Source organism: Alligator mississippiensis, chromosome 4 (assembly GCF_030867095.1).
Source record: "Alligator mississippiensis isolate rAllMis1 chromosome 4, rAllMis1, whole genome shotgun sequence".
Lineage (NCBI taxonomy): Eukaryota > Metazoa > Chordata > Crocodylia > Alligatoridae > Alligator > Alligator mississippiensis.
Genome location: NC_081827.1, coordinates 163,760,927 through 163,787,009, shown reverse-complemented (window position 1 = coordinate 163,787,009; position 26,083 = coordinate 163,760,927). Strand labels below are relative to the sequence as shown.

Below are 26,083 nucleotides of genomic sequence, written 5' to 3'. Positions count from 1 at the left end.
TAGGGCTGGAATTTGTTTATTTTAGAAATGCGTTTTTCATGAGTTGCTGAAGTTTTCACCTTCTGTAAACCCTGTTTCAGTGCAAGCCAAGTGACAAAATGTATACGCAAGCCCATTTGAAGTGAGGACCAGCTGGTACAAATGACTTACAATTTCTGTCCTAGTCCAATTTCAGTTTTGACATGAAACTGACCAAAAGAAAATGTTTTTGTCTGATATAGATGTTTACTGAGGAGTATGTCACACATAAAAACCTATTATGCTCCGTGTTGCCTTGCTTCCTTTAATCCATTTTCCTGTCGCCCCAGCTTGAATAGCCACTCTTGTTGATTCTGTTTCCCTGATTCTACACTTATCATTGCACTTCATTGCCACTTGTTCCATTACTGCTGAGATGACCTCTTATGACTATGGTAATATGCTGATGTGTTGTGTGGAGAGATGTTAGCTACAGTGACTGTGAGTTTGTTTTTCAGGCATACCAAAGCTTTCCTTGACTTCAGTGACAATTAAGATAGCTCATCAGACCCTTTTTCTCATTATTATTAGAGTAGGTCAGGACTTTTTTTCTTGTAAAAAATGTTGATTATAATAAACATTGTTTTAATCAAACGCCCCTTTTTAAACATTTTTTACATTTTTTTGAAAACACAAAACACTTGAAACTAAAAGTACTCAACTTTTGGCATCTGAAACTCCTAAAGTGTTCAGTGTTCATCTATTTTTAATGAACCCCTGCCTTACCTCCAATAGTCAATGAAATCAAACATGTCCCATAAAAAATTGTTTTGACCAAATTTTTTTTGCATGAAAAAATGTTTAAACTGAGAAAAACCAACCATCTTATTTATGAGCTCCCCTGCACCAAATCTGATCCTCACAGGATACATGCTCTGGCCCCTCAGTACTTATTGCATTTTTTTGTCTGTCTCTTTGTGAGGTTTGACCTAGAAACTACTATGCATAGCCTAAGCAAAAGTGAATGTTATGTGACGAATGCCCATCTGCAATGATAAAGAGGAGACAGTCTTAGATAAAGGAGGTTTGAAAACAAAAGCAGAATCAGAGTACTAGGTTAAAGAGCTCATTAAAATACTAAAAATCACACCCCTAGGTGGACAAAAGATATGCTAATGAAACATGCATGTATTTTAATGAGATACATAGCTAAAACACAGGTATAGAGACATGCTCAGTAAAGAACTCCTTGCGTCACTCCTTTATAGCCAATTAGCAAACAAGGATGCTTATGAAGGTTAAAAACTCCTGTATAAAAGGGGCTTAGAATTGAAATCTAGTGTTTTTGTTCTGTGAATTTATTCCGCTTGCACCTTTTTATTGCTAGCAATAAATCTTTTTTATACTTTCACCCCTGGTATCTTTATTGGCCTTTGCATACCGGGCACGAACCCAGACTTGAGCTGGGGCCTAACATCTTTATCTCTGTTATTCAACACCATCAATGGGAGATATGAGAAACTGTTTCAAGGAACCTGTCAAATGATGGTTAATTGGATCACAGAGAAAATTTAGGAATGGGCAGGTGAAGAAAATCACTGGACAAATTACCATCTCTAATAATAATAATAATAGCAACTGATGAAAGGAACATTTTAAGAGGCAGGTGCCTGTTGCAGAAGCTTGGAGAAGAAAACAAGCATTTCCAGAATGGGCATTTTATCCAATATAATTTAAAACAATGCTAAAAGCAATGCTGTTTAAAACCCTGATATTAAAAAAGCTATGCACAGAAAATACCAGGTGGGCCTTTTTAAGGTAAAAAGCACTTATAGCACTTTGTGACCTTGTCACTCCTTTTTGGGGATTTTTATGCTGATCCAGGTTCAAGAAACTTAAGATCTTCATGTCTCTTGAGTCTGTCAGTGATTTTAAATACAAAAAGGCTTCTGAATTCTGGGTTTTTCTATACCCCCCCCCCCCCAACTACTAACAAAAGTAATTGAAACAAGTTTATCTTAGAGACATTGCGTTTACAATAGGAAGAAATACAAAGTACCTGAATTTGGCACAAAAGTTGGGAAATGATTAACTTTAAATTATCATTAGTTCAGAAAGAAATTAGTGAATTGCAGATGGAGATCAGCAGATTCATAGCACTAGTGAGACATGTATAATACATACATTAGCTACATGGCTTGATCATTTTCATTGAATGGCTTGTCCTTCATGTCTTAATGGTTAGAAGAATTTTTCTTCAAACTAATAACAGCAATAATGACACCTAGCTTTTACAAAGATCTTACTGAGATCCTCAATAGATCTCAAAGCACTTAACAAAGGAGGTCAGACTCATCCCCATTTTACAGATGGAGAAATTGAGACATAAAGCAGTGACAGAACTTGTCCCATGTCACATATCTGGGCTTGGCAGAGCCAGCAAGTAATATGTTGCTTTATTCCTGCTGGTGGATCTCATGTATGGTGGTGGACACCACCTGTCCATCCACGCTGTCTTGCACAACTGTCTTCAGCCTGTGGTCAGTCGATGCAGTGTGTTCTGAATGGAAATAAGAAATGTATCAGTTTATGGGCCATATCCCCAAGTGGTATTACATGCCACATTTTCCTTGAAGTCAATAGCGAATTTTGCTATTTATTAATTATACTATCTCTGGAAAGTTACTTTGGGGTTAGGCTAAGTCAGGGCTAATGAATATATACTGCTAATTCTCAGCAAGAATAAATCCAGTTTCAAAGTGGATTTAGCTAATTCATAATTGTGGTAAGACATTGAATGCTTCTAGTCTTACTCCTGAATAAAACTATCTGCACTAAGACAACTAGGGCAAACTTTCCCAAATGTTTCTTTTGAGTCAAAGGGAAGCTACCTTCTAGCTCAGTGATTCTCAACCAGGGTGTTGTGGCATCCTGGGATGCCTTGAGATCCATTCAAAGGTGCTGTAGGGTGCACAATGTTAGCACTGCCAAGTGTGCACGATTCACAAGATAAACCCAGACATTTCAAACAGAAATTCACAGTGTTAAAACCATTCCGACCTGCAGTGTCCTTTCTGAGTCCTGTATAACAGGAAAATAGCTCTGTTATTTTTCTGTAGTCAAAAAATGAGTGAAAACTAAGAACTGGCATTTTCCAAGGGCTGCCTTGAATTTAAGAGGTGCCTTGAGTCTAAAAAGGTTGAGAATCACTGTTCTAGCTGATTTTGTGGAGTTGCTGCTGCTGCTCATGGATCTTGAGGGTCTTAGCTTGAGGCTTAGCTTTGGTAGTATGTTTCACTGATTGGGGAAGTCTGTTCCAAAAATAGGTTATAATCTGTTGACAGACCGGTACATGCTGCATGAAATTAATTCTTGGACGTGGGCTACACAACACTTTGTTCATAGCAAAATATGGCTTAAGTGGGGACTTAAGGGGTTCATTAACCTTGCATAGGCCCCCACATAGGAATACATTGAATTTAAGGTAATTGTGACAGGAATGTCCAAGAGCATTGAACCAGTCACTATAAAAAAGAAAATATAGTATGGAACTTTTACCTTTAGCACTTGATTCAAAGTTCCTTGTTATCCTGTGAAGGAAAGCAGAAAAGAATGGATATGTTTTGGTACGTTAATGTAACCACTGTGCCAGTATGTACAGGACAAAAACAAAACCAATTTTTTACTATGAAGGGGTTCACTCTTCACTACTCTTGGGCCTAGTTACTCTTTCTTTGAATTCTTCCTCTGCCCAAATAGCCCTGTCTTGTTCACATTATGGTTATTTATGAGAAACGTTATATTTTTCTTTGAGCTTTCTATATGGGTAGAGTTAGGACCCTTCAGGGTGCTGCTAAGAAGTTTGATATTTGTCCTGTCTCCCTATGATTTTCCTCTATTAGTACACAAAGAACTTTCCCCTGTCTGGTTTATTAAGTCTCAGGTTTCATTGTATTGATAACAGATTCAGTATTTCCTGGTAGCAGAAAGGACTGGGAGGCCCAGAGTTTTCTAAATGCCGAGATTCATATGCATCAGAAATGAATAAAGTACACAGTCCATTAGTAAGGGCCAAAACTTCATGGTGAGATTCATGTTTTATCCAAAGCCTATCTAAATTGTCCTTCAAGCTTTTTGCTTTTTTTTTTTTTTTTTTTTGGTCTATAAACTGGGATGAAAAGATCTAAAGGACTAAATCCTATTTCCTCTTGTGCTCCTAAATGGTGCTCACAGCTGCAGAACTGATTTTTGTTTGTATGATTACACAAAGTATGCAGTTCAGCTCTTCCTAAGCAAGCCCAGGTGTGCCTGCTAGCTAAGTATGCACAATTGGGATGTGCTTTAGTTGAGCAGCAGCATGGTGAAATACTATCGTTCATATATGTGTATAAGGCCAGGTAAGTCTTGAAGTTTTAGTCACAAAAGAACCATTTTAGGTGAAGACACCCTCTTACCTTTTAGCTTAATGGACTAGTGCCTAGGGCACTTGCCCAAAGAGCAGGAGACACAGATTTTAGATTCCACCCACCCAGGAGTTTGAAGCTGCATCTCCTGCTTGCTAGCAAATTGCTTTAACCACCAGGCCGTGGTCTAGGTATTTCTGAAATCCTTCTCTGCCCCAGCTCTTGAAGCTAGGCCAAAGGAAGAGCCCAAAACAGAAGGCTTGTGCCTCAATGAGATGAATGCTGCCCTGGCAGGAGAGGACCTACATTCTGTCCCAGGCCCCTGTCTCCAATGGGGCAAGAACTTTCCCTGTGCTGTTTATCTAAGAAATATTAAATGCAGCAAGTAGAGGATTAAATTCAAGAAGCAGACTGGAGAGGGGGTAAGGCAATGTCTGTTATAGCAACCTTCTGGAAAGCAGGATAGATGTTCCAGCTCTGTCTGGGTGAGGGTGCACGAGAATGTAGGTGTCCTACTTCCTAGGCAACTGCCCTAACCACTAGCGTATTTGGAAAAAGGTGGGAGGGCCCTTCTGCCTTCTCCGTTTTACTTCCAGCAGGTACGCAGGTACGGCAAATCTATTTTGCCACAATGTGTAATCTCAAACTGTATGGAAGTGCCAGAAACTGCAATTGCATGTTGTGTATGTGTACTTAGGTATATAAAGCAAACTAGTATTTAGTCCAAATAACTATGCATTGTAATGAAATTTCCAGCTTGTCTGGATTGAGTCTCCATGCCCAAGCCCTTTTATCAATTAGTATCTCATATGCTTTTAATTATGGTCTATACACATAAAAAGACTGATTCTTATTATGAGTTTTAGTAGTGTTGGAGTGATGTTGCAACTGTGACGGTCTAAGAATATGGCAAGAGGCAAGGATTTTTGTTGGATCAAATACATGGTAAGCATTCTTGTTTAGCTTTATCCCAAACATGCAGTTGATCCAATAAAAAATATCAGCAGCAAAAATCCTTCCTCTTGCACAATTTCACACTTGAGTAAATACAAATACATAAATCACATGAACATGACGACTCTGCTCAGATCAGCCTGACTTTGCCTTACTCATCAGTCCTTCCCTCCAACAGCAGCTGGTAAGTGGAAATCTCTCTCTCCAGGCGGGTTTTGATCCCAAGAAGAACCTTGTACTTGTTGCTTTGGCACCTGACATCATGACGGAGCTCACTCAGTTCTTCCTCACATTTGGAGATGAACTCTTGTATATTCTGCAGCCTAGAGGCATAGTGAGCTCGGGTCTCAGACAAGGTATTTTCCAGGGCATGTTTCTGAAAGAGCAGATAAAACCATTTTTGTTGTTATTTTTGAGGTGGCCATAATGTGTCAGGTGCTGCACAAAAATGCCAAAAGACATGGTCTGTAACCAGAAGAATTCACAAACATAATGGGAATTTTTACAAATGCTAGGACATGGTGCCGGGTGCTTTTAATCAGTGAACTGCGCTAATCGGTGAGCCATGCATCACATGTATCAGTATCCCTGGGCATCCACGTGTTGAAAAAATGGTGGCAGGGTGCTTTGAACTAAAGTTCATCAAATGTGTTTTATTTCAAAGCGCTCTGCCACCATTTTTTCAGCATGGAGACACGTGGCAACGCTGATACACATGACACAGAAGGCTGCCGGAGCGTGTCAATTTTCACGATCCAGCAGACTCCGCACACGTGTCGGATCCCAGGGTTCCAGTCTGTCAAACCCTTAGTCACACTCATGACTATCTTTGTGAATCCAGGATAGGTCACACAAGTAAAATGTTGTATGTACATAATTGTCTGTAGAAATGGAGCATAAATCAACCCATCCCTATTCTCCTTGCTAAAGGCTCGTTTCTTCTTACTGGGTCTTCCTTTAATGAAACATAGGAATGAACTTGTGATGATATCCAGAATTATAACTAATCCTCACAAGAATTATTATTTATGGCAATGTAGTAACAGCATATTTCTGGCCTGATTCACCGCTCTGCTCGTCCAGTTTTACAACAGGGCAACTCCTTTGTTTTCAAATGGAGTTATGCTAGCATGAAACTGCTTTGAAATGGTCACTGATCATGCTTTTCTCAGGTATTAATCATAATCAGCTTGAAACTCCTCCTCACAAAGACTGAGTAAACATAAATATAGTTCAAGTCATATCTTAGAAATGCTTTTTCTTTCTGGGTATAGTGTTAATTGACTCTTTAAAGGTCACATTATTTCTTCTTATTAACCTCTGCAAAGGAAATCCAGAACACACATTGCACTTTGAAATATATGTAATGCACTTATGGTCCTATAACTTCATGGAAGTCAGAGATGCAAGGGTGTAAATGAGAAGAAAATTTAGCCCAAGCCATAGGTTCCTGAAGAAGTTATTGAAGACAAATGACCTGCCATTGCTTTTCTTGGCTGGTACCTTGCTTAACTGTGCCTGCAGCTCAATCTCCAGGGCCTGGAAATTGCGCTTCAGGTTCTTGATCTCTTTGTCATTGTTCTGTAGTTGTTCTGGGCTGTTGGTCACTGCCAGGGATGCTGCTGAAGTCTATGGAGCAAAAGCAAGTGAAAAGTTTACTGATACTGATATACTCTTTATAAAAATAGACAGTCTGTTAAAATTATCAGAAGGAAGTTTGTGTAGCTCTCTGTTACCTGCTCTTTGTACCAGACATCAAGGCCTCGGAGGTTCTTTTCAATAATGGCTTCATAATCCTCTCTTATCCCTGCTAGAATCTTGGTCAAATCTTCTGGTGGTGTTGCTTTCACCTTCACATTGACGTTGACATCCTTGGTTGAACGTTGTTCGTGCATATCCTACTCAGATTAGCAGAGGATAAGAAATAAGCATTTGTGATGTATTTATGAAAAGGGGGAGAAAAAAGTCTCATTACCATCTTATCCCATCCATTCCCATCCTCAGCGGGCGTGTCTACATGAGATGCTTACTGTGCATTAGCTTGACAACATAGCGCAGTAGCATGTCATGGCAAAAAACGTGCTAATAGCCAACTGCGCTGCATTATTAGGCTAATGACCAGTAAGCATTACTAAATAACTGTGTGCCAGCACTACTGTTCAGTAATTTTAGGTACTGCACATTTAGTTAGTACTTTATTAAAGAAATACTAAACTAAATGTGCAGTGTCTAAGGTGCATTAATGAATGTGTAGACATACCCAGTAAGTAGCACTAATTTTTTTTCATTCTAATGAGTTAATCATTATACACACCTATGCTGCTTGGACCTGACAATCTTAAAAGACTCCTTGCAATTTCATTCAAGGGACAAGTAATATTACTTTACAGCACACTTTACATTTCATGCAAAAAGACTCACCAGCCTATGCATTGTGCACACTTAAATTGTTGGTACTGGCCTGTATGTTAACTCCATCCCCGTGTTCAGCCAGGCAGGTGCACTGCCTGCAGTAATTATTTATTAATAATTATAGGGTAACATACATCTAGACTGACATGTTTACTAATCTGATCATTCATTTTAAATTTCAGACCCACCACTTTGAAACACTATTTTAGCATACAACTTCATAAGGAACCAGCTACAGTGAGCACACAGAAGAACCTAGACGATTATGGAAGTTCTCAAATAATTAGGGAATTCGTATTGGCTAGAAAGGAGATTACTTTTAGTCTAGCTGAAATATTCCATAGTTGGGGCATTCACTTCCTGAAAAATGAGTAGTATTCTTATATGTATATGGTACAATAAATATTTAATCTGCAAAACATATGACAAGCCACTAGGATGTTTATGAGAAAGAGGTCGATGGCCTTTATTGAAAAGGAATCTTGTGTTTTTTAACAGTGTGAATGCCAAACCCAATCAGGTCTTCTTCATTTTCTTCAGACCTATGCCATTTAAGAGATTAAGCCAGTGATTCTCAACCAGAATGTTAGGGCAACCAGGGGCACTGCAGGGTCCTTTGAAGGGTGCCTCAAGGTTTGAGAAGATAAGTCAGGGGTGAGGAGATAAGCAAATAAGTGTAGGCTCTGGCTTTTCCTTACCTGGCTGTGCCCCTGATCCCACTGCCCAGCCCCTCTGGAAGGAGGTAAGCACTGTAATAAATAAGTTAGTTTTTGGAATGGGATGCTGCTCAATTCATAAAAGGTATGGAGGGGTGCCTTGTGTCTAAAGGGTGCCTTGAGTCTAAGGAGGGCTACGTTGAGTCTGAAAAGGCCGAGAACCACTAGATTAAAAGGCTTATAAGCTAATAGGGCTACAATAAGAATTAACATATCTATTCATCCAAAATCTGAAACAGCTAGAGTTCAAAATCTCCTAGGAAAGTTCACCAATGTTTTGATTAGTTAATTTAAAATGTTTCCATGAATTTTTGAGCTGAAGGGTGTTTGCTCAAGCCAGAAAGGAGAAACACCGTGTAATAGCATGATATAGCCAAACCAATGGTCCGCTTCTGTTCCTTCTCCTGCTGTAGGAATAAGCCAGAGAATTCAACCAAAAACTGATGACAGAGCCTGTGTTTGAAAGGTTTCTAGGAGCATGACACAAGAACAAGCACTGGAACTTTCAATGGTTATCTGAAGGAACTTCATATCAGGCCGGATCATTTAAGTCCAGTTGTAATTTCATGTAGTTTCATGTAGATAGATGTTAGTATTTATGAAATAATAAGTTTAGGCGAGGTTGCTAAAAAAGTTCTATGTAATTGCTAAAGGAACAATTAGATTAAAATATATAACTACTGTGTAAACAAGGTGATTATAGAACAAGTCAAGCAGGTGTGATAACATTCCTTCCAGTGCAGCACACACTGATGCCACTTCAAAAGCACCCAGAAAAAGCAGCACTCCAGGACATGACACTACAGCCTCCAAAATGCAGACTGATTCGACACTGTCAAGTCATTTTAGTGTGTCCAGCTTCCTAGATTTGTTATACCTTAGTTATTCATTACTATTTCTAGGTATGCAAGGAAACCAGCTAAGGGAAGTCTCACTTGTCTAGTCTTTGGATTTCTGTTCTACTTTATAGCACAATATAATCACAAAGTAACATACTTGGGGATGAATCCTATTTATTTTTACTGATATACACATATATACCTAAATGGTGTATATGCAGCCACAGACCTGCAGTTTGTGGCACTTACGTATAGTTTGCAATTCAGCTCTGCATGTTCAAGCCTATGTGGGGCCCCTAATCATGCTCAGTTACTGCTTTCTGGCTGGGAAGCTGCTTGGTAAAATAGAATTGCTACATATGTGTGTGAACTTTTATTTACAGAAAAATCATAACTTGTTGGTCTTAGATGCTAGAGGACTATGGGAGGACGGTGACATTCCTGTCTTTTAGCCCAATAGCCTAGTGCCCAGGGCCCTGTCTAAGTTGTCCCCTACACCTTGCATTTAATATTGATTGCAGCTCAACCTCATTAGGAGGAGAGGGCCCAGGTTGGAAGGCAGGCCCCCTTTCTTTCTAAACCGTGATCACCTCATTGAAAAGCATGCCCTCTGGCTTCCTCCCTTCCTCCTGACTCCACGTATGCACTTCTTTGGGCTGCACAGTGAGCCCATTTCAAAGGGAAATCTGGAGAAAGATCAGGATAATGCCGATCGGGATAATGGATTGGTGGTTAGAGCATTTTTCAGGGAAGCAGGATATACAGGCCCAGGGGACCAGCTTTAAAAGGAGAACCAGAGTAGAGCTTGGAGAATGCTCGACCTGTGGCATGGTGGTTAAATTGCTGTAGTGGAAACTCAAGGAGACAGAATTCAAACCACCTCTGGACAGGGAGCCCCAGGTCCCAGGTTCTATGAGAGCCCTAATTCCCTGGACAGGGAGCCCCAATTCCCTAGCTGCCTGGTGATGGGGACTAAAACACAGAAGGGTCCTCCTCATGAATCTAACAACTGCTAGTCACAAGTTTCAGATGGTGGATGCCATGATGTATCAACAAGGAGTGCACGCATGTGTCTGGGTATGCACATGGCCAGTGCATGGACTATTGCACATGGAGTCATCTATGTGCACAGGTCTCTGCATCCAAGAATAAAATTCATACCTGTCTGTAAGCGCCAAACCAAAAAATAGCCACTTACATGACCAGGAATGAAAAGAATTCCAATATGGGTGGATCCAGAAGGGCAGTAAGGTGTGTGGTCACACCTTCTTCGGCTATGTGACAGTTTCACAGTGAGCTCTCTGAGCTCACCCGCATATTGGCATGGGTTCCTGCTAGAGTCACTGCTTTGGTGTGACACTAGAGCCCAGGGGTGCTTTTTCCCCCCTCCCTTTACCCCCCTGCTGAATTCAACAACAAGGGAAAGTGGGAGGACAAGCAGTGGCGTTATTCACCTCCTGGGCTCCAGAGCCAAGACAAAGTGGTGGATCCAGCAGAAGCCCACAACAGCAAGCTGTGCTCACTGTGCATGCATTGCACAACCATAAGAGAGTACAACTGTACTCCCCTTAGTGCCCTGGATCCACCCCTGAGCTCTACTCATGGGCTAGGGACAGAAGTTACACATAAACCAGTATAAGTGATAAGAAACCAGCTAAAATCTGTAACACAACAGAAGTTCAGTGCACATAAGCTACTTTCAAAATGGCAGAAACCAGTTTAAGATAAACCTGGGTGGATGTAGTATCAGACTTAACTGATTTAGGTTAAACCAGTTTACTGAACTTCTGTCCCAATTACTTCCCAGATTCAAGTTGATTCACAATCCCACAGCATCCCAGGATGCTTTACACCTCCCCTGCAAATCCCTTCTTGCAGGGTGGGCAGGCTAAGCTTGGCTCAAGCTGCCTGCTCCTGCCAACCAGGGAGGCATGCTTTAGCATCCCCCACTTCTGACCTAAGACATTGCAGGCATATGGCTGCATTTCCAGAACAAATCTGAATGTCTGTCACTTGCTTATCAGTTCAATCTATGCAGTTTAAACTAACCCATGAAGACTGTATCCATTCAGCCTCAGGGTTTTTGACTGCCTGTACTTAGCCATGGTGTTTAAGAACTTCAGTGGGTAATGACTGAGAGTTTCTGAATGAAAAAGACACGTTCAAGTACTGGCACAGCAGTGTGGGGACAACAGCACTAGAACAATGTGAGAATTAAGAATGGTCAGTTTTAATTCCAGAGGGTTCTGATCTCACTAATTGCATTGAGATCTTTGGAAAAATACATTGTTTCACATTGCAGAGGTTCATGAAACAATTTATTTTAATTTTGACCTCTCCAGAGTTCATCATCCCTGAGTCCCTTAACAAATATTTGTTTTGAGTTATGGGTGCAGAAAAACCCAACAATCACAAAATAATCCTCAGATGCAGGGTGTAAGGGTTAATATGAGATTGAAACTAACAATAGTGATAATTTCATACCTTAGGAAACACTATGGGCATTTATACATGTACTCAGGGGGTAGGGGAGGGGCTCTTTAATTAGAGAACTACTCTAATTAAAGCACCTGGAGTGTCTCATGTATCAGGATCCCCATGCTGAAAAATAGCAGCAGGGATGCTTTAACTAAAGTTCATCAAATGAGCTTTAGTCAAAGCACCCCTGCTTACATTTTTCAGCATGGGGATGCTGATTGAGATGCTGGAGTCTGCTGGAGCGCGGTAATTACCATGCTCCAGCAGACTCAATTAATTGAGTTTGCTCCAATGTGCTGTAATTACACTGTGTCTGAGCAGTGTCGCTGGTCATGTCTAGGCACTCTATATTATCTGGATAATTTCTTCATGTTATTCTTATCTATTCTGTTGATTATAAGAACTAATGGAGCAGCTAAAGATAATGCTTATTGGTTACTGGTTTTATCTGCAGCTACTGTACATCTGCAGTCAGTATATATATAATTATTTTTTAGAACATTCCAGTAAAATAGGGAAGTATTACTATTTTATTTTACAAATGAGGTAAAAGTGAACTTTTCTTAGGCCAAAATTGAGTGGCTGTCTTACTTGAAATTAGAGTTAGAGAACTCCGATCTACTAGATCATGTGTAAATGCAAACTGTTGGTATGATCTAGCTCTCTTTGAACATTACAAACCCAGAATTATCTACCCCATGTATAAACCACTTTTTACCACCTATCAGCAAAAGAATTGTATTACAGGATGCGTTAAGGGCTAGAACATTTCCTACCGCCTCGTGGTCTTTCTTCCTGAGTATGTGCTCTTCCCTCAAACCTTCAATTTCCATTTCCAGATCTGTTGTAACAATGGTCAGGTTGTCAAGTTCCTTACGCAAGTTTTCAATGTCAAATTGCACTCCTTCCCTTTGGTATTTTTCTGCTTCATACCTTTATCAGGAAAAAGGAAGCAAAACATGCTCGTTGAAACCAGGTCAGGTCCTGAGATCTCTACAAATAGCATCAAAGAGAAGCAGAGGCAATGAAATCTTTTGTGAGAGGAGGTGTGGACATTAGAAAAACTATATGATCTTTCTAAAATACATACTTTCTACTTTTCAGACATTCTGAACAATTAACTCTGTTGTGCTATTATTTAATTCTTTTTCCTTACCACACCACACTTTATGATGCTAAGGGAAAATAAACCAAAGTGGAGTTTTCTTTCATTTCCTTGTTCACATACTAGTATTCATCATGTCTGCACAGCACTAACAAGGCATTTTTCAAAGGGTGTGTCTACATGTGCTGATTTAAGATGCATTAGCCATTTTTAAGGCACATTAAATACTCAGGTCTACACATGTGCACACTTAATGCGCCTTAAAAATGATGATTTTTAGCTATTTGTGCCTAAATTTGATACCTGTAAAGCACGTATCAAATTTAGGCATGAATAGCTAAAATGCCTTAACACACATATGGACACTCTAAGGCACATTAATGCTGTGTAAGTCAACTGACTTGGGGCTAACTTTAGTCCCAAGTTGGTCTGCATACCGCATTAATGTGCCTTAGCACACACACATGTACATCTACCCCTAAAATGCCTTAATGCATATTAGGCAAATATACATTAAGTTTAGACATGCGTAAAAGTACATGTAGACACAGTCATAAATTATAAAACTTTACCACAATCCTTTTCATATAACATGCAGAATATAATGCTGTCTGCAGTCTGTCCAAAAGTAATCACCACGTATTCTAGGAGAAAGGACCAGGGGAAAGATTGTGCTCCAAAGCTAGCTAATTATGTTTCTTTTTGAAACAACTCCTGAACTTTACTGTATTTAGGAAACTAGACTCAAAGAAAATACCTCACAAAAAACCTCCAAGTTTTGCCTTCAGTCTGGAAGAGTCTGTGTTCCCCTGTTTTCTCCCCAGTCTCAGATACGATATCACAAATTTTCTGTATTTTTGTGCTGTCTGAAACTTCTACAACTAATTCATCAGCTGCATGTCAGAATGTGATAATCACACCATAATCTCATCATGGACAACTTTCCTTTCCATGGAGGCATTTTCCACTGTTTCAGTTTTTGGGAAGCCACTGAATGATATATCTAGTTAACTACTAATGAAAGGAAAGGAAATGAAGGGAATGGAAAAGAAGTGCAGAGAAAGTACAGGGGGTACAGTATCAACCTATAATGGGGAGAGGGGTTGAGTCTTAAAAGAAAAGTCATTTTGTTATTCATTGCCTAAGGATGGTAAGGTCACTTTAATGACTGATGATCTTTTGCAGAAAGGAGGGAATTATTCAGTGTTGTTAGAATCCAGCCTACAATATTGTAAAGCCCCGTCCTGTACATATTTTTGTCTGGCAATTTTCAATCCCAGCTAGACAAGTGCTGTTCAACATTTTGCTTCAGAAGGCTAGATGAGTAGTGCCTGATCTGTCTACAGGCCGGATCTGGGTTGGTGGTCCTGATCCTGTCCCTGGGGCAGATGTGGCAGGCACCATCTGCCTCTATGGAAGAGGGCAGCCTGACCCCAACCCAGCCCCATAGGTGGGCAGGGAGGGTGGCCTAGCCCCACAGAGGGGGAGAAGGGGGCATGGCCCAGCTCCAACCCAGCCCTGTGGGGGGAAAGGGGTGTGGCTTGGCCCAATACAGATGTGGGGGGAGGAGACATTGCCCAGCCCTGCAGGGGGAAGGAGGCATGACTCATCCCTGTAGTGGGAGGAGAGGTAGGAGGGCAAGAGGTCATGGCCTAGCTCCAACTGGCCCAACAGGAAGGCAGGGGGAATGAAATGTGGCCTGGCCCCGCAGGGGAATTGGGTTACAGCCCAGCTCTGATGACTGTGCAGGGCTTGAGGTTTGGGAATTTGGCAGCTGGGAAGGTGGCCATATTAATGGCCACTGCTCCACTGGTGCCAAATGTCCTGAACCTTGGAGAGCCCCACAAGCCAGGTGCCATGTTTCTGTGGGCCATATTTGGCCCATGGGCTAGACATTCAGCATTTCTAAGCTAAATCATTCAGGTTTCTTGCTCAGATAAAACTCTCAATACAATGTGTTGCTGGATGAAACTGTACCCTAGGGCAGAGGTTCTCAAACTCTGGTCCGCAAACCACCACTGGTTCATGAGCTCCGTTCAGGTGGTCCACAGAAAGGCTGTGAAACAATCAAGAATATCTGTACTTGGCCCTGCACTTGATTTATTTTTTCTGACTATGGAGATTAAATGGTCCTCCGAGACCCTCAGCAATTTTCAAGTGGTCAGCAAAAAAAAAGCTTGAGAACCACTGCCCTGGAGGTTCAGCAGGCACCAATAAATCTTGCAACATGACTGTGGGAAACAGGAGAGGTTACTGAGGGAAAGGGGCTGCTATTTGTCAGGAAGGATAATCTGACAGCCATGGGAGACAGAATGACAGAGGATGGGGTACAAGCCAGTATTAATTTATACTTAGTGTTGAGTCTGTAAATGCCTTTTGTGATAAAAACTAAGTGGCTGCAGTAAAGTCTGCTCTTCACACCCTGACCTAAGTATTGTAAAAGGGGTGACTTAAGATTGTTCAATAATCATTCATGATTTTACTATTTATTTATTATCCTACTCTAATTTTTTATGTATATTGTAGATTGATTTTTATTGTTCAGATGTTACCAAAGCACTTCAGTAGAAACAAATCTTATACAAATTGTTACCCTTCCTTACAAACATGAGTAAAGATGCCAAGAAAGAACTTACTTGAGTCTGAATTCTTCAGATGCTAGTTTAGCATTATCAATCTGCAGAAGAACACTGGCATTGTTGATTTTGCCATCCTGAATCTGTAAAATACATCTAGAGTCAACCACATCCGTTGCCAAATCAAGGGTTCTCAGCATTTCGATACTGGGGATGTCTGAAGTTCTGGAGTTCCTATTGTCTGCAGGAATACGTTTAGGGTAAAATTTTTGGGCATCTATACATGTGCTTGGGTGTGGGGGGAGGCATTTTAATTAGAGTGGTTCCTGGAGAGCTGCTCTAATTAAAATGCCACAGAATCATATGTATCAAGCCCCTGTGCATTTAAAAATGGCCATGGCATGCTTTAACTAAAGCTCATTTGACAAGCTTTAGTTAAAGCACCCCAGTGGCCATTCTTAAACCCTCAGGGGCTTATACATATGATGCTGCAGTGAGACTACAGCATTCATGTGGAGCAGACTAGATTGAGTCAGCTTCTCCGCGTTCTAATTAAAACGTGTTGGAGCACATGCATAGGCACCCTTCAAGTCCTCTAATTTATGTGCTTAGGAGCCTAAGTGACAAAATAATACTTAGGAACCTAAGTCATTTAGGAGCTTTTGAAATAGTTTATCCACTATTCTCAACATTTTTTTTCTTCGTATCTTTTTTTGGCCACAGAATAAGTATAATCATTTTAACCATTTTTGACAATGAACATAAATAATATCACATAGGTTTCATATATTGGTCTAGGATGGCATTACTCTTTTTTTCTCTAAACTGAAAAAATATTGTACTTATTAAAGGATCTAACTTGACAGCCCCGGAGAAGACATTTCTTAACCCTCTTTTCAGCAAGGAAATTAAACTGTGTCTAAGTGAATACATTTGAAGTTGATAGAACTAATAATGGGCTTGAAGTTTGGCATGTGCTTACATGGCTGCTGAAGCCAAGCTATAGCCCAGAGGGCCTCAATAGCCTGGGAAGTGGATGCTTGTCAATGAATCTCAGTCTTGACCTGAAAGGATGGTCATTTGGGAATTAAACAGGATTCAGTCTTCACTATCCATTCAGTGCTTCATCTCTCACTATGCTGAATGTGCCACCAGGGAGGAACAAATTCTTGACAATCCCATTAGTGTTTTTGTGATGTGGAAAACTGCCCTAGTTGGAACAGGTCTAAAAGCATCAGCTTGTTTAAAGAAGATACAGGGAAAACCAACACCAAGTGATGGCTTTCAGTCGTGACCAGTGTGAGGTAGGCTTGAGCCACAAGTCTGAATTCGAAGCTCCCACAATCTATTTTCCTAAAAACTAATATAGAGTCCTTTTCCAATTATGAAGGAAGAAGAAAAACATGTACATTTCTACTTCAGCCTTCACTAAATATTTTTATAGGAAAACAAGGTGAAGCATGTCCGTATAAGAAGGCAAAATCATGCTGTGAGTGAACTCCCAGTGGATTTTCGAGTAACACCTTTTGCACCTAAATGAATCTTAAAGGAACCAGGAAATTTGAACCACGACAAAATTATCCTGAAGTGTCAAAAGTTGACTTTTCATTTGAGAAAACTGTGCATCTGATATGCTGAACAGGCAGTGCACTCATGAGCAGTTACATCCCACTTCAGGTCTTGTAATAAGACATGAAGAAGACCAGCTGAAAAATACCATAGTATTTGGCTGCCTGGAATGTGTTACCTTGCCAGGAAACAAGAAAAAGAACAGCAGTTGAAACCCTTTTTGAGAGTTATAGACTATGAGTATACTGCATCCCTAGCCAAGCACAAAAATTATAGCTTATATGGGTCCTAAGTCCCACTCTTGAGCTCTCCTGAGACAGAGTGACTGAAAAGCTGTGCTGTGCTCTGTATTCAGGACCCCTCTAAAAGGTCTGTTTTGCATAATTGCTAAGTGTAGGTGTTTGAGCAGAGCAAGAGCAAGTTGGCAGGGCTTCTGTCTTGGCAGCAGTCCCAGGCTTAGCAGAGGGGTGATATAAATCTGGCCATCATTTACACTGTGGAAGTTCATCAATGAGAACAACTCAGACAGCACCATTCATGCTCTGCGTTCCATAACCATTTCCTAATATGGAAAATCAATAACAAGGATAGATGACTCCTGCCATAAAAGGACAAAGAAAAGGGCTTAATTTGCATACAGTACATGTATTAAGTGAGTCATTGTTTGTACAAGGTGCTGAAGACTGCCGACTAGAATGTCACTTTAAATGTGGACATCTGGCGGCTTAGAACTGCACCAAACTGTTCAGTATGCTTTACAGAGACTGTGAAAGAGCCACAGCTGGTTAACAAGTTTCCATCACTGATCTAAATGACAGGCTAGCTCCAGATTGGTTAATTAGGTGTCCAAATGGGGTGTAGGTGGATTTCAGCCACCTGAGTCACAAAAAAGAGATCCATAATCCACCAGCATCTGCTGTAGGTAGCCAACCCCTGCTCTAAATACCTTTAGGCAGTGCCCTCTAGATTTCTCTGAATTAATCATATTATTTGTGGCACTGAAGGTACAGTCAGCAAAGCACTAAGTAAGTTGGTGCAGAGCTCACATCATGACTACCAAGTGTACTCTTTCATATTCAAATTCTTCCTAAAATCAGCTTCCTAGACAGCCTCACAAGCAGTGCCCACCAGGGCTTTAGCAAGCCAGTGTCTCCGGGGCTTTAGCGAGCTAGTTTGGGGCATGAGCTCTATCTAAATGATTTATAAATCAGTTTTTATATTTACAGTGTATTTACATAGTATTTGTATCTTAATGGGGAATACAACTACACTGACCAGAAAATAAATTAAATGGCCTCACTGCAACACCAGATGCAATATTGAAATTATGGAATGGGAACAGTATGTATGGTCATAATCCAGACCTCCTCTCAGATCAATCATGGAGTTTACCAAGGTAGCAACCAAGGGCTTATCAGGACTCAAAAATTATTAGGAAAATTTGTTTAATTTAGGGTTTCCAAACCAAATAAAATAGTCACCAGTTTTGGAATAAGGGTAGACACAGCCATTGGTCTGGGAGCTCTTAGTCTCAGAAATCCAAGTGTCAGCCTGTATTATAAGGAGGTATCTTCATTATAAAGACCACAATAGCAGTAAAATCCTCAACAGTGAGATGTTTTCAGGCAAAAGGTAGTCTACTCTCATCATAGGCACCAACTTTTATTTTTGCCAGGGCAGGGCCTAAGATGATGTGCATGCGGAAAGTTTTACACGTTTCGGGTGACAGCCCTCTTCTCGAGGGGGGCCAGGGCCTTCAGGCCCTCACACCTCTGACTCTCATAATTGTTTTCTACCTATGGATGCTTGATGATAAATACGGTCCAACTCCCACTGAAGGCTTTACCCTGATTAATCCAGTGTTTTAGGTCCTTTGATCTTTCTGACTTTCATTCTTTACTCAGGAGGATTCTGCCTTTGCTGGATTCTGTGGGTCTGGATTTTTCCCTGAATCAGAACCACAGTTTTCCAGACTCTCACAGAAGATGAGAAAATCTGATTAGTTGTAGGCCAGGTATTGATCTCTGGATCAGATGTTTCTTTTTAAAAATGAAATCAGTTCTGAAACTATAAGCCAAAAGACTGCTGGTCTTTTCCTATCCCCAGCACAGGCATAGACAGTGACAATTCCAGCTTCTCTTATGTATTGCCTATGGCCAGTATGCCTCATCCTCAGCCTGGAGGGAATACCTTTAGCAGGGAGAAAGTGTTTGCATTCAGCCCCTGGCCTCCCTACTGTATTTCAACAATGGCTGATTAATGTCAGTTAGCAGGTGTCTCTGAATAAGACTTCTCAAGGTCCTGAGAAATCCTAACATCCCCATTCCAAACAAAAAATGGCATTCATAAGTTGAAAACACCATTGTTGTGTAGCTTTGTTTCTTGTCTTATATGGCAGAGAGTTAAATTACTCTGATTAGTCACAGATGATTGCTGAGTTAAATGGGTTTTATTATGCAGACAGATTAATATTATGTTTAAATTTGTAGCCACGTGAGTTTGTGAGTTTGGCAGGCTTATTGCTGAGTGTTGATAGGATCTAATGATGCTAGCCAGGAATCTTCCTTTTAATTACAGTGAAAGCAGCATCCCAAAGTGAATTTGTCCATGCAATTTTCTTAATTAGAATGGAGCATTCTCTTTTCTTTCTTACTTGTCTGCATGCTTACAAAACCATCTACCATGGAGGTCACAATAAATGAAACACAAAGTCACCTGTGTGACCTCTGATTCCACTAACCCCATGACAAAGCTACTGTGAGCTCCTTTCTGGTTTTTTTGGTCATTTGCTGGAGCACTGAGTAAACTGGACCAAAACCTATAACCTTTATCGGTGCTACAACAAATGTTGAAGTGGCGTCATTTTGTCATGTGCTTTCACAAACAACATCATTACTTGCCTACACATATATTTGGAATAGCCAGAGCCTGCTGCTTGGACATTGTAAGTAGTAGGTAAAACTGTTGTAGATAATGGTGTGCACAGAGCATATACTGACTGATTCATATTTATAACCCATCTGTACATAATTCATTGGATTTCTTTGGTTTAGCATAGCAAATCTGGATTATGTGGAAGCTATATAATATATGTCTGTTACAGGACATTCACAAATGACTTCTGCTGGGTTGTTTTTTTTATACTCTTTCTGTTTTTCTATTTTTCTCATTAGTTCAACTTCCCTTCCTCCCATAATACTTGGCTACATTCTTCTCCCTTTGAAAGAACACATTTCTATATTTTGCCTGCCTTTCAGTTTGTCTTTGTATTGCTTACCACAGTGTGCAAAGAGGTCAAATTATGCAAAACATGGCAGATCAGTGCACAACTTTCCTCCAAAAAAGAGGGAACATCTAGCAGCATTTTCATCTCTATATGCCATAGGTCTTTCCAACATTCACTTCTGTTCTTTCCCTTTGCCTATCTCCTGCTATTCTCCTTGAGTACACAAGACAGCTTTCATTAATATTCGTAGCATTTATAATATTTAAACTCCATATCTGTAAAGACAGCTGTCAAAGTGAAGGAGGAATGCAGAATGATGCAGCTATATACAGCTCTCACTTACCTGTCCTTGCATGTCAGCGATGCTTTGCTCAAACTGATTGAAGTCATACCTCTTTCCATGAGATCTTTTCTTGTGCCATTCCATGATGCAGCTTTCAAGCTGAGCATTGGCTGCTTCCAGAGAACGTACTTTGTCCAGATAGGCAGCCAAACGGTCATTCAGGTTCTGCATCATCTGCTTCTCATTCCCACCCAGGAAAATGCTATCTCCATGGCTCGCAACAGTACTTCCCCAAGATGCCCCCACTCCAGGGGGTCGGGTAGAGAAGAGGGAGGCATGCATGCTGCTGACCCCAGCACCTGTACTTGAAGGTCTATAGAAACTTTCTATATGGGCCAAGTTGCACTTTGCAGTACTCCTGAGGGATCCAGAAGAGAACTGGAAGGGACCTTGACTGGAGCTCATGTTGACATCTGTTAGGGATCTAATGCAACGTTTGACTGACTAGCACTCACTGAGCAGCTTCTTATCTTTCTCTAAGCAGTTTTATGCCTTACCCTGTGGGAGTTCCCTTAGATGAATGACTATAGCAACAAGATTGTGTCATCTTGAAACATGTGCTTCCTCTTGGTCAATTCTGAAGCATTTATGAGCCTGCACAGACTGTTGTTATTATCTGGAACCACAACTGCATACCAGGATCCTTTTCTTTTTCTTTTTTTGGTTTTCTTTTTTTCATACAGTAACAGTGAGGTGTGGCTAAAGGTGGTAGGTGTGGAGCAAGATCTGCGTCAATCTTTTCTGTAACCTCACAGTAAATATTTTGTTATTTATTTGTTTTAAGACTGAAGTAGGAAGTTTCTCCCCCACCCAGTTTCTCCTGCTCTGGTGGCTGGGAGGGGGCTGGAGTGCCCAAGTTGTGTACACAGCAAAGGGAGCTAGGCTGCCTGCTTTGCAGGTGAGTGGTGTGTATGGCCAGAAGGTGGGGTGGGGGGGGGTGTTGTGCACATGATGGGGGGACGGTGGGAGACAGGCTGCTTCTGCTGTGAAGGAGGGGAGGGATTTGCCCACGTGGTCAGGAGAGGAGAGGGATGCTGCATACACGATGGGGGGATTCAGTGGGGGTGCTGCTCACATGGTGCTGGTAGCCAGGTGGGATTGGGGTGGGGGGGACAGGCAGCCATGCTGTGTGTGCAGTGGGGAAGGGCTGGCCAGCCTGCATGCGGGGGAGTACTGGGTGGGGGTGCCTATCTGCCCTTATGGTATTCAGCCCCCAGGTCTGTGACCCCTGAGCTATGCAGCTTCTGCATCTGTGACCCTCATGGCATGTGGTCCCTGACTGCCCAGAAGTTGGACAGCCCTGAGTTAAACAAGCACTTTTGTAGAATAGTTTGCATAGGGATGTCCTTCCTTGCGGAGGTTAAACTAAATGACCTCGTGAGGCCACTTCCAGGCCCGCTTTTCTATGATTCTGTGTTTTCAAATGGAAGTACCAGAAACAGGCCACATTTTTACTCAACTGTGGTCTTACTATAGCATGTAGTGATGGGAGAATGTAAAAAGTTTATTGTTTGAGTTTTTATGAGCACTCCAGCAATTGAAGCGTTTTTATCTGGGCCAGCCAAGTCTCTAGATTTGCTTGCAAATCACGTGAGAATGGGCTTTCTTTAGAGACTCCAGTTACTTCTTGAATGGAAAATACTTCTAGATGGGAAATAGTGCAATAATACCGTTTTCACCCAATGTCATCACTGCTGTTCTTGGTTTAGAGCTGTTGCCGGAAGTGAATTGGCATCACAAAATGGTGGGAGTGCGGAGCAGAGATGAAGGGAGATGTCTGACTACTTGAAATTCAGTGAGATTTGGTTTAGTTTGGGGTCCAGTTCTAGAAATGGATACATATTTAACATTCAAAAAGTCCTTTTTCTATTTTTCTAAATAGATGTATTGCATTGCTTTAGAAATGTGTTTTTACTTGTCTAATTGATATAGTTAGCAGCAGCTAGCCATATCTGAACAGGGTTTTAAAGAATGAATATCTTATATGTACTATATGATAGTCAGACTCCGTACTTAAGGGGATCATAATGATACCCATGGCTCAGAAACACTTGCCGTAGAAATCAGCCATGTTTTGCTGCTGGTGCTTTGTTATGTTGCCGTGGAACAGGCTAAAAGCTCTTTGAATAGTATTGGTTTAAGGAGGGGTAAAGTAAATTAATTTACAGTAAAGTAAATTAATTTAGTTTTAATTGTTCACCATCCCCTTTATAACAACCTTTCACAGATTAGAAAACTGTTATGTCTTCCCTCAGTTTTCTCTTTTCCTCACTAAACAAAGCCAGTTCCCTCAATCTTTACTCATGTTTTCTACACCTCTTATCATTCCCATTGTTGTCTTGTGGACTTTTCCTAATTTATCTCTATCTGTTTTGGACACATATTCCAGCTGAGGCTCCACTCCTGACAAATACAGCAGAATAATTACCTCCCACATCTCACCCACAACACTCTCATTAATACATTTCAAATTGAGAGTTATTTTTTTTTGCAACAACACCCTGCTACTGATTTTTTTTAGTTTGTGATCCACTGTCACCCCCAGATCCTTTTCTGCCAGGCTGCTGTTTAAACAGTCATTTCTCATTTTTATCTGTGCATTTGACAACTTCTTATATGTAGCACTTTCACATTTATTGTTATAGCATTTCATCTAGTTGACCAGAGAGTACCTCACTAATTTATTGAGAACATTTTGAATTCAAAATGCTACAGCTCCTCTACCCACAACTTGATGTCATCTGCAGATTTTATTAACATAGTTTCTATCCCACCTCCAAGTAAGTTTTAATGAATAGATCTGGGCCAAGACAGACATGTGAAACCCCACTTGAGATGCCTTCTCAGTCTGACTGCAGATCACTGTTCCTTATTCCCTAAGAGGGCTTTTTTACCTGACAGTCTTTCTTAGTTTGCTTATGAAAATGTCATGTCAGACAGTGTCAAAAGACTTGTGGAAGTCTTAAGCCAGCAATCTCTACAACATCACATGTCCAAAACTACCAAAGTTGGAGAATGCCTCAACAATTCTCCCTCAACAATTCTTTGGATCACTTGAACATCAGGAACTGTCAGATGTTGTATGCTTTGTTTTACCTAATTAGTCTAATCCTTTAACCCAGTTTTCTGCTCTTTGGTGAGTTGCTTCCAGTGGCAGATTCAGAATTTATAAAGGACCTATGAGACATAAGAAAAGGACAAAGACCTATGTCTTTGCCAACACATGGCCTTCAGATACTGAAGTCCCATTGTTTAAGTAGGTTGTATTATGATGCATTAGACTTTATTTTATTTGATATAATTAAAAAGAAAGGTTATTTTCCCTACTGGATTGTTACTTATTTTAGATGTACTGCTTCTGCAGCATTTATATCAGGGGTGTCAAAGATATGGCCTGTGGGTTGGATCCAGCCCACAGAGCCATGTCATCTGGCCTGTGGGCCTGCCAGCCAGGCCAGAAATGTGGTGGCAGGGCAAGCAGCAGCGGCATTAATTGCCATGGCTCTTGAAGCCATGGCAGCTGCCACTCACCTCACCACCAGATTTACAGCCTGTGGACAGCCCCATAGGCCAGAGTTGGAGTGCAGAGTCATGTCATCTGGCCTGCAGATGTCAGAAATGTTGTGGTGGGATAAGTGACAGCTGCCATGTCTCCAGACACTGCAACAGCTAACGCTGCCACCACTTGCCTACCATTACATTTCCAGCCCCATGAGCAGTCCCCCAGGACAGAGGACATGGCTCCACACCAGGGCCAGATTAACGCGTAGAGAAAATAGGCACATGCCTACAGCTTGCTGAGGCCTTAAATTATGTCTATTTTAAGAGGCCCCATATGATAAAAATAATCCAATGTATGTCTATTTTGGTCATATTAGAATGAAAATGTCCATATTTAGAGAGTCATTTCTCTATCTCTCCTTTATTTACCAACTGATTATTATAAAACGTGATATTGAGTCAAGTTTTTTTTTCTTATCTAGAGGCCCCTCATATTGTAGTTTAAGTAGCTTAAGCCTAAATCCAGCACTGGATGCAGGGTGCTCTGGTCCTTCACTCCACAGCAGCAGCGAAAATGGCTCCATCCACCTCCCCAGCAGCAGCTCTGAGCCCTGCTCCCCACAGGCAGCAGGGCCAGGATGTGGAGGAGGGTCTCTATTGGCCCAGGGCCCACAAATTTTGTTTGCCCAGGGCCCACTAAAGGGTTACTCCAGCCCTGCTCCACACTCATGATTTGGCCTGTGGACTGGCTCTGTGCTACAGATCTGGCCTAAGGACTGACCCTCCACTACTCATCTGGCCCTTGGAAATGGATGAAGCAGCCACTCCTGAGTTAGATGAAGAAAAGAGTAACTGTAAAACAGAAAAGAGTAGCAGAAATCAGCTCTTCCAGACTAGCAGTATTAAAAACGAGATATTCAAATGGATTATCTGTCTTACAAAAATACAGTTGGCTAAGACAAGACTGTCCAACTTCTGAGTGGTCAGGTGCTGTAGGGGCCCCAGGAATACGCCGCACGGATTGCACCCCTTTGCTGTGCTGTCCCAACATCTGCACTCCCTGCATTCTATGTCACATAGATCCCTCTTGGGCATAGCGGGCAGCCCACTGTACCATGCCCGTTACCCATTCTGCCTTGCATGGGGCCCTGGGTCCCCCTGAGACACCCAGGTGCAGGCTTCCTCAGCTTCACCCTCAAGAGTGGGGTCAGGCAACAGAAGCCAGAGAAAGGAGGGGAGCCAGGGAACTCTGGCAGACTCGTGGGGGAGCAATTCTCAGACTAGGAGCTTGGGGGCTGCTTGGGGGCTACATGCCACCATTTGGACAGCCCTGGTCTAAGAAAAAAAAAAGTCTTTCTACTGTATAAGTATTAATTTGAGAAGTTCTCTTTTCCCATCCTTCTCATGTAGGAAGATTATCCAGTGCTCTATGCACATTCTGTTGTATTGTTTTGGTTTACATTTTCCTCTTTTATCTGAAATGCCATCATCAAGAGTCGTGTATAATTGTTGTTGTGCTCTGGGATATATGTGGGTTGGTAAGTAATGTTATTAAGCACTAGCAACCTATCAATTTGATTAACTCCTACAGGAGTCTTACTTACACATTTTTTTAAAGACAGTTCTGCAGAGACCTCTTTCTCTCTGGCAACACAAAGTCTTGATCCAAGATCTTTATTACTAATGATGTCAAAGGAAAAATACTAGAGACTATGTTACACATATACCATTAGTTAGTCTGTTGTGATCTGAGAACAACATAATAGATTAAGTATTTATAATAAAAAGAGTAGCATTTGATGCTAAAACACGTTCTAATAAAAGATGTCAAGGACCATCAGTCTTTGTAAAGTCCACAAGAATTTTTGCTGTTCAGTATAATATTGCATAGTGATGTGCATTTGGGGAATTTATTATTTCTGGTGAAACATTCAAACTGTCACCATAGAAAAAGATAGGTGACTGAACATAACACTGGTCTGCTGCATTGTAGTGATGATGTA

At 41.1% G+C, this 26,083-nt stretch overlaps 1 protein-coding gene and 1 long non-coding RNA gene across 2 annotated transcripts in view; one reads left to right on the top strand and one right to left on the bottom strand.

The window, feature by feature from the left end:
* KRT23 (keratin 23) lies at positions 1-21,138 on the bottom strand. The gene is made up of 8 exons (XM_006276671.4): positions 20,580-21,138; positions 15,502-15,584; positions 12,537-12,693; positions 7,052-7,213; positions 6,819-6,944; positions 5,471-5,691; positions 3,517-3,548; positions 1-2,518 (listed from the first exon to the last, which is right to left on the bottom strand). The coding sequence occupies exons 1-8, from the start codon at positions 20,982-20,984 to the stop codon at positions 2,415-2,417; spliced, it is 1,290 nt and encodes a 429-aa protein (XP_006276733.2). The 5' UTR covers positions 20,985-21,138; the 3' UTR covers positions 1-2,414.
* A 132-nt stretch (positions 21,139-21,270) lies between these two features.
* LOC109280486 (uncharacterized) overlaps positions 21,271-26,083 on the top strand; it is a 41,698-nt gene continuing 36,885 nt past the window's right edge. Inside the window, exon 1 of the long non-coding RNA XR_009462004.1 lies at positions 21,271-21,477. This is a non-coding gene — a long non-coding RNA (uncharacterized LOC109280486). The remainder of the gene's footprint in view (positions 21,478-26,083) is intronic.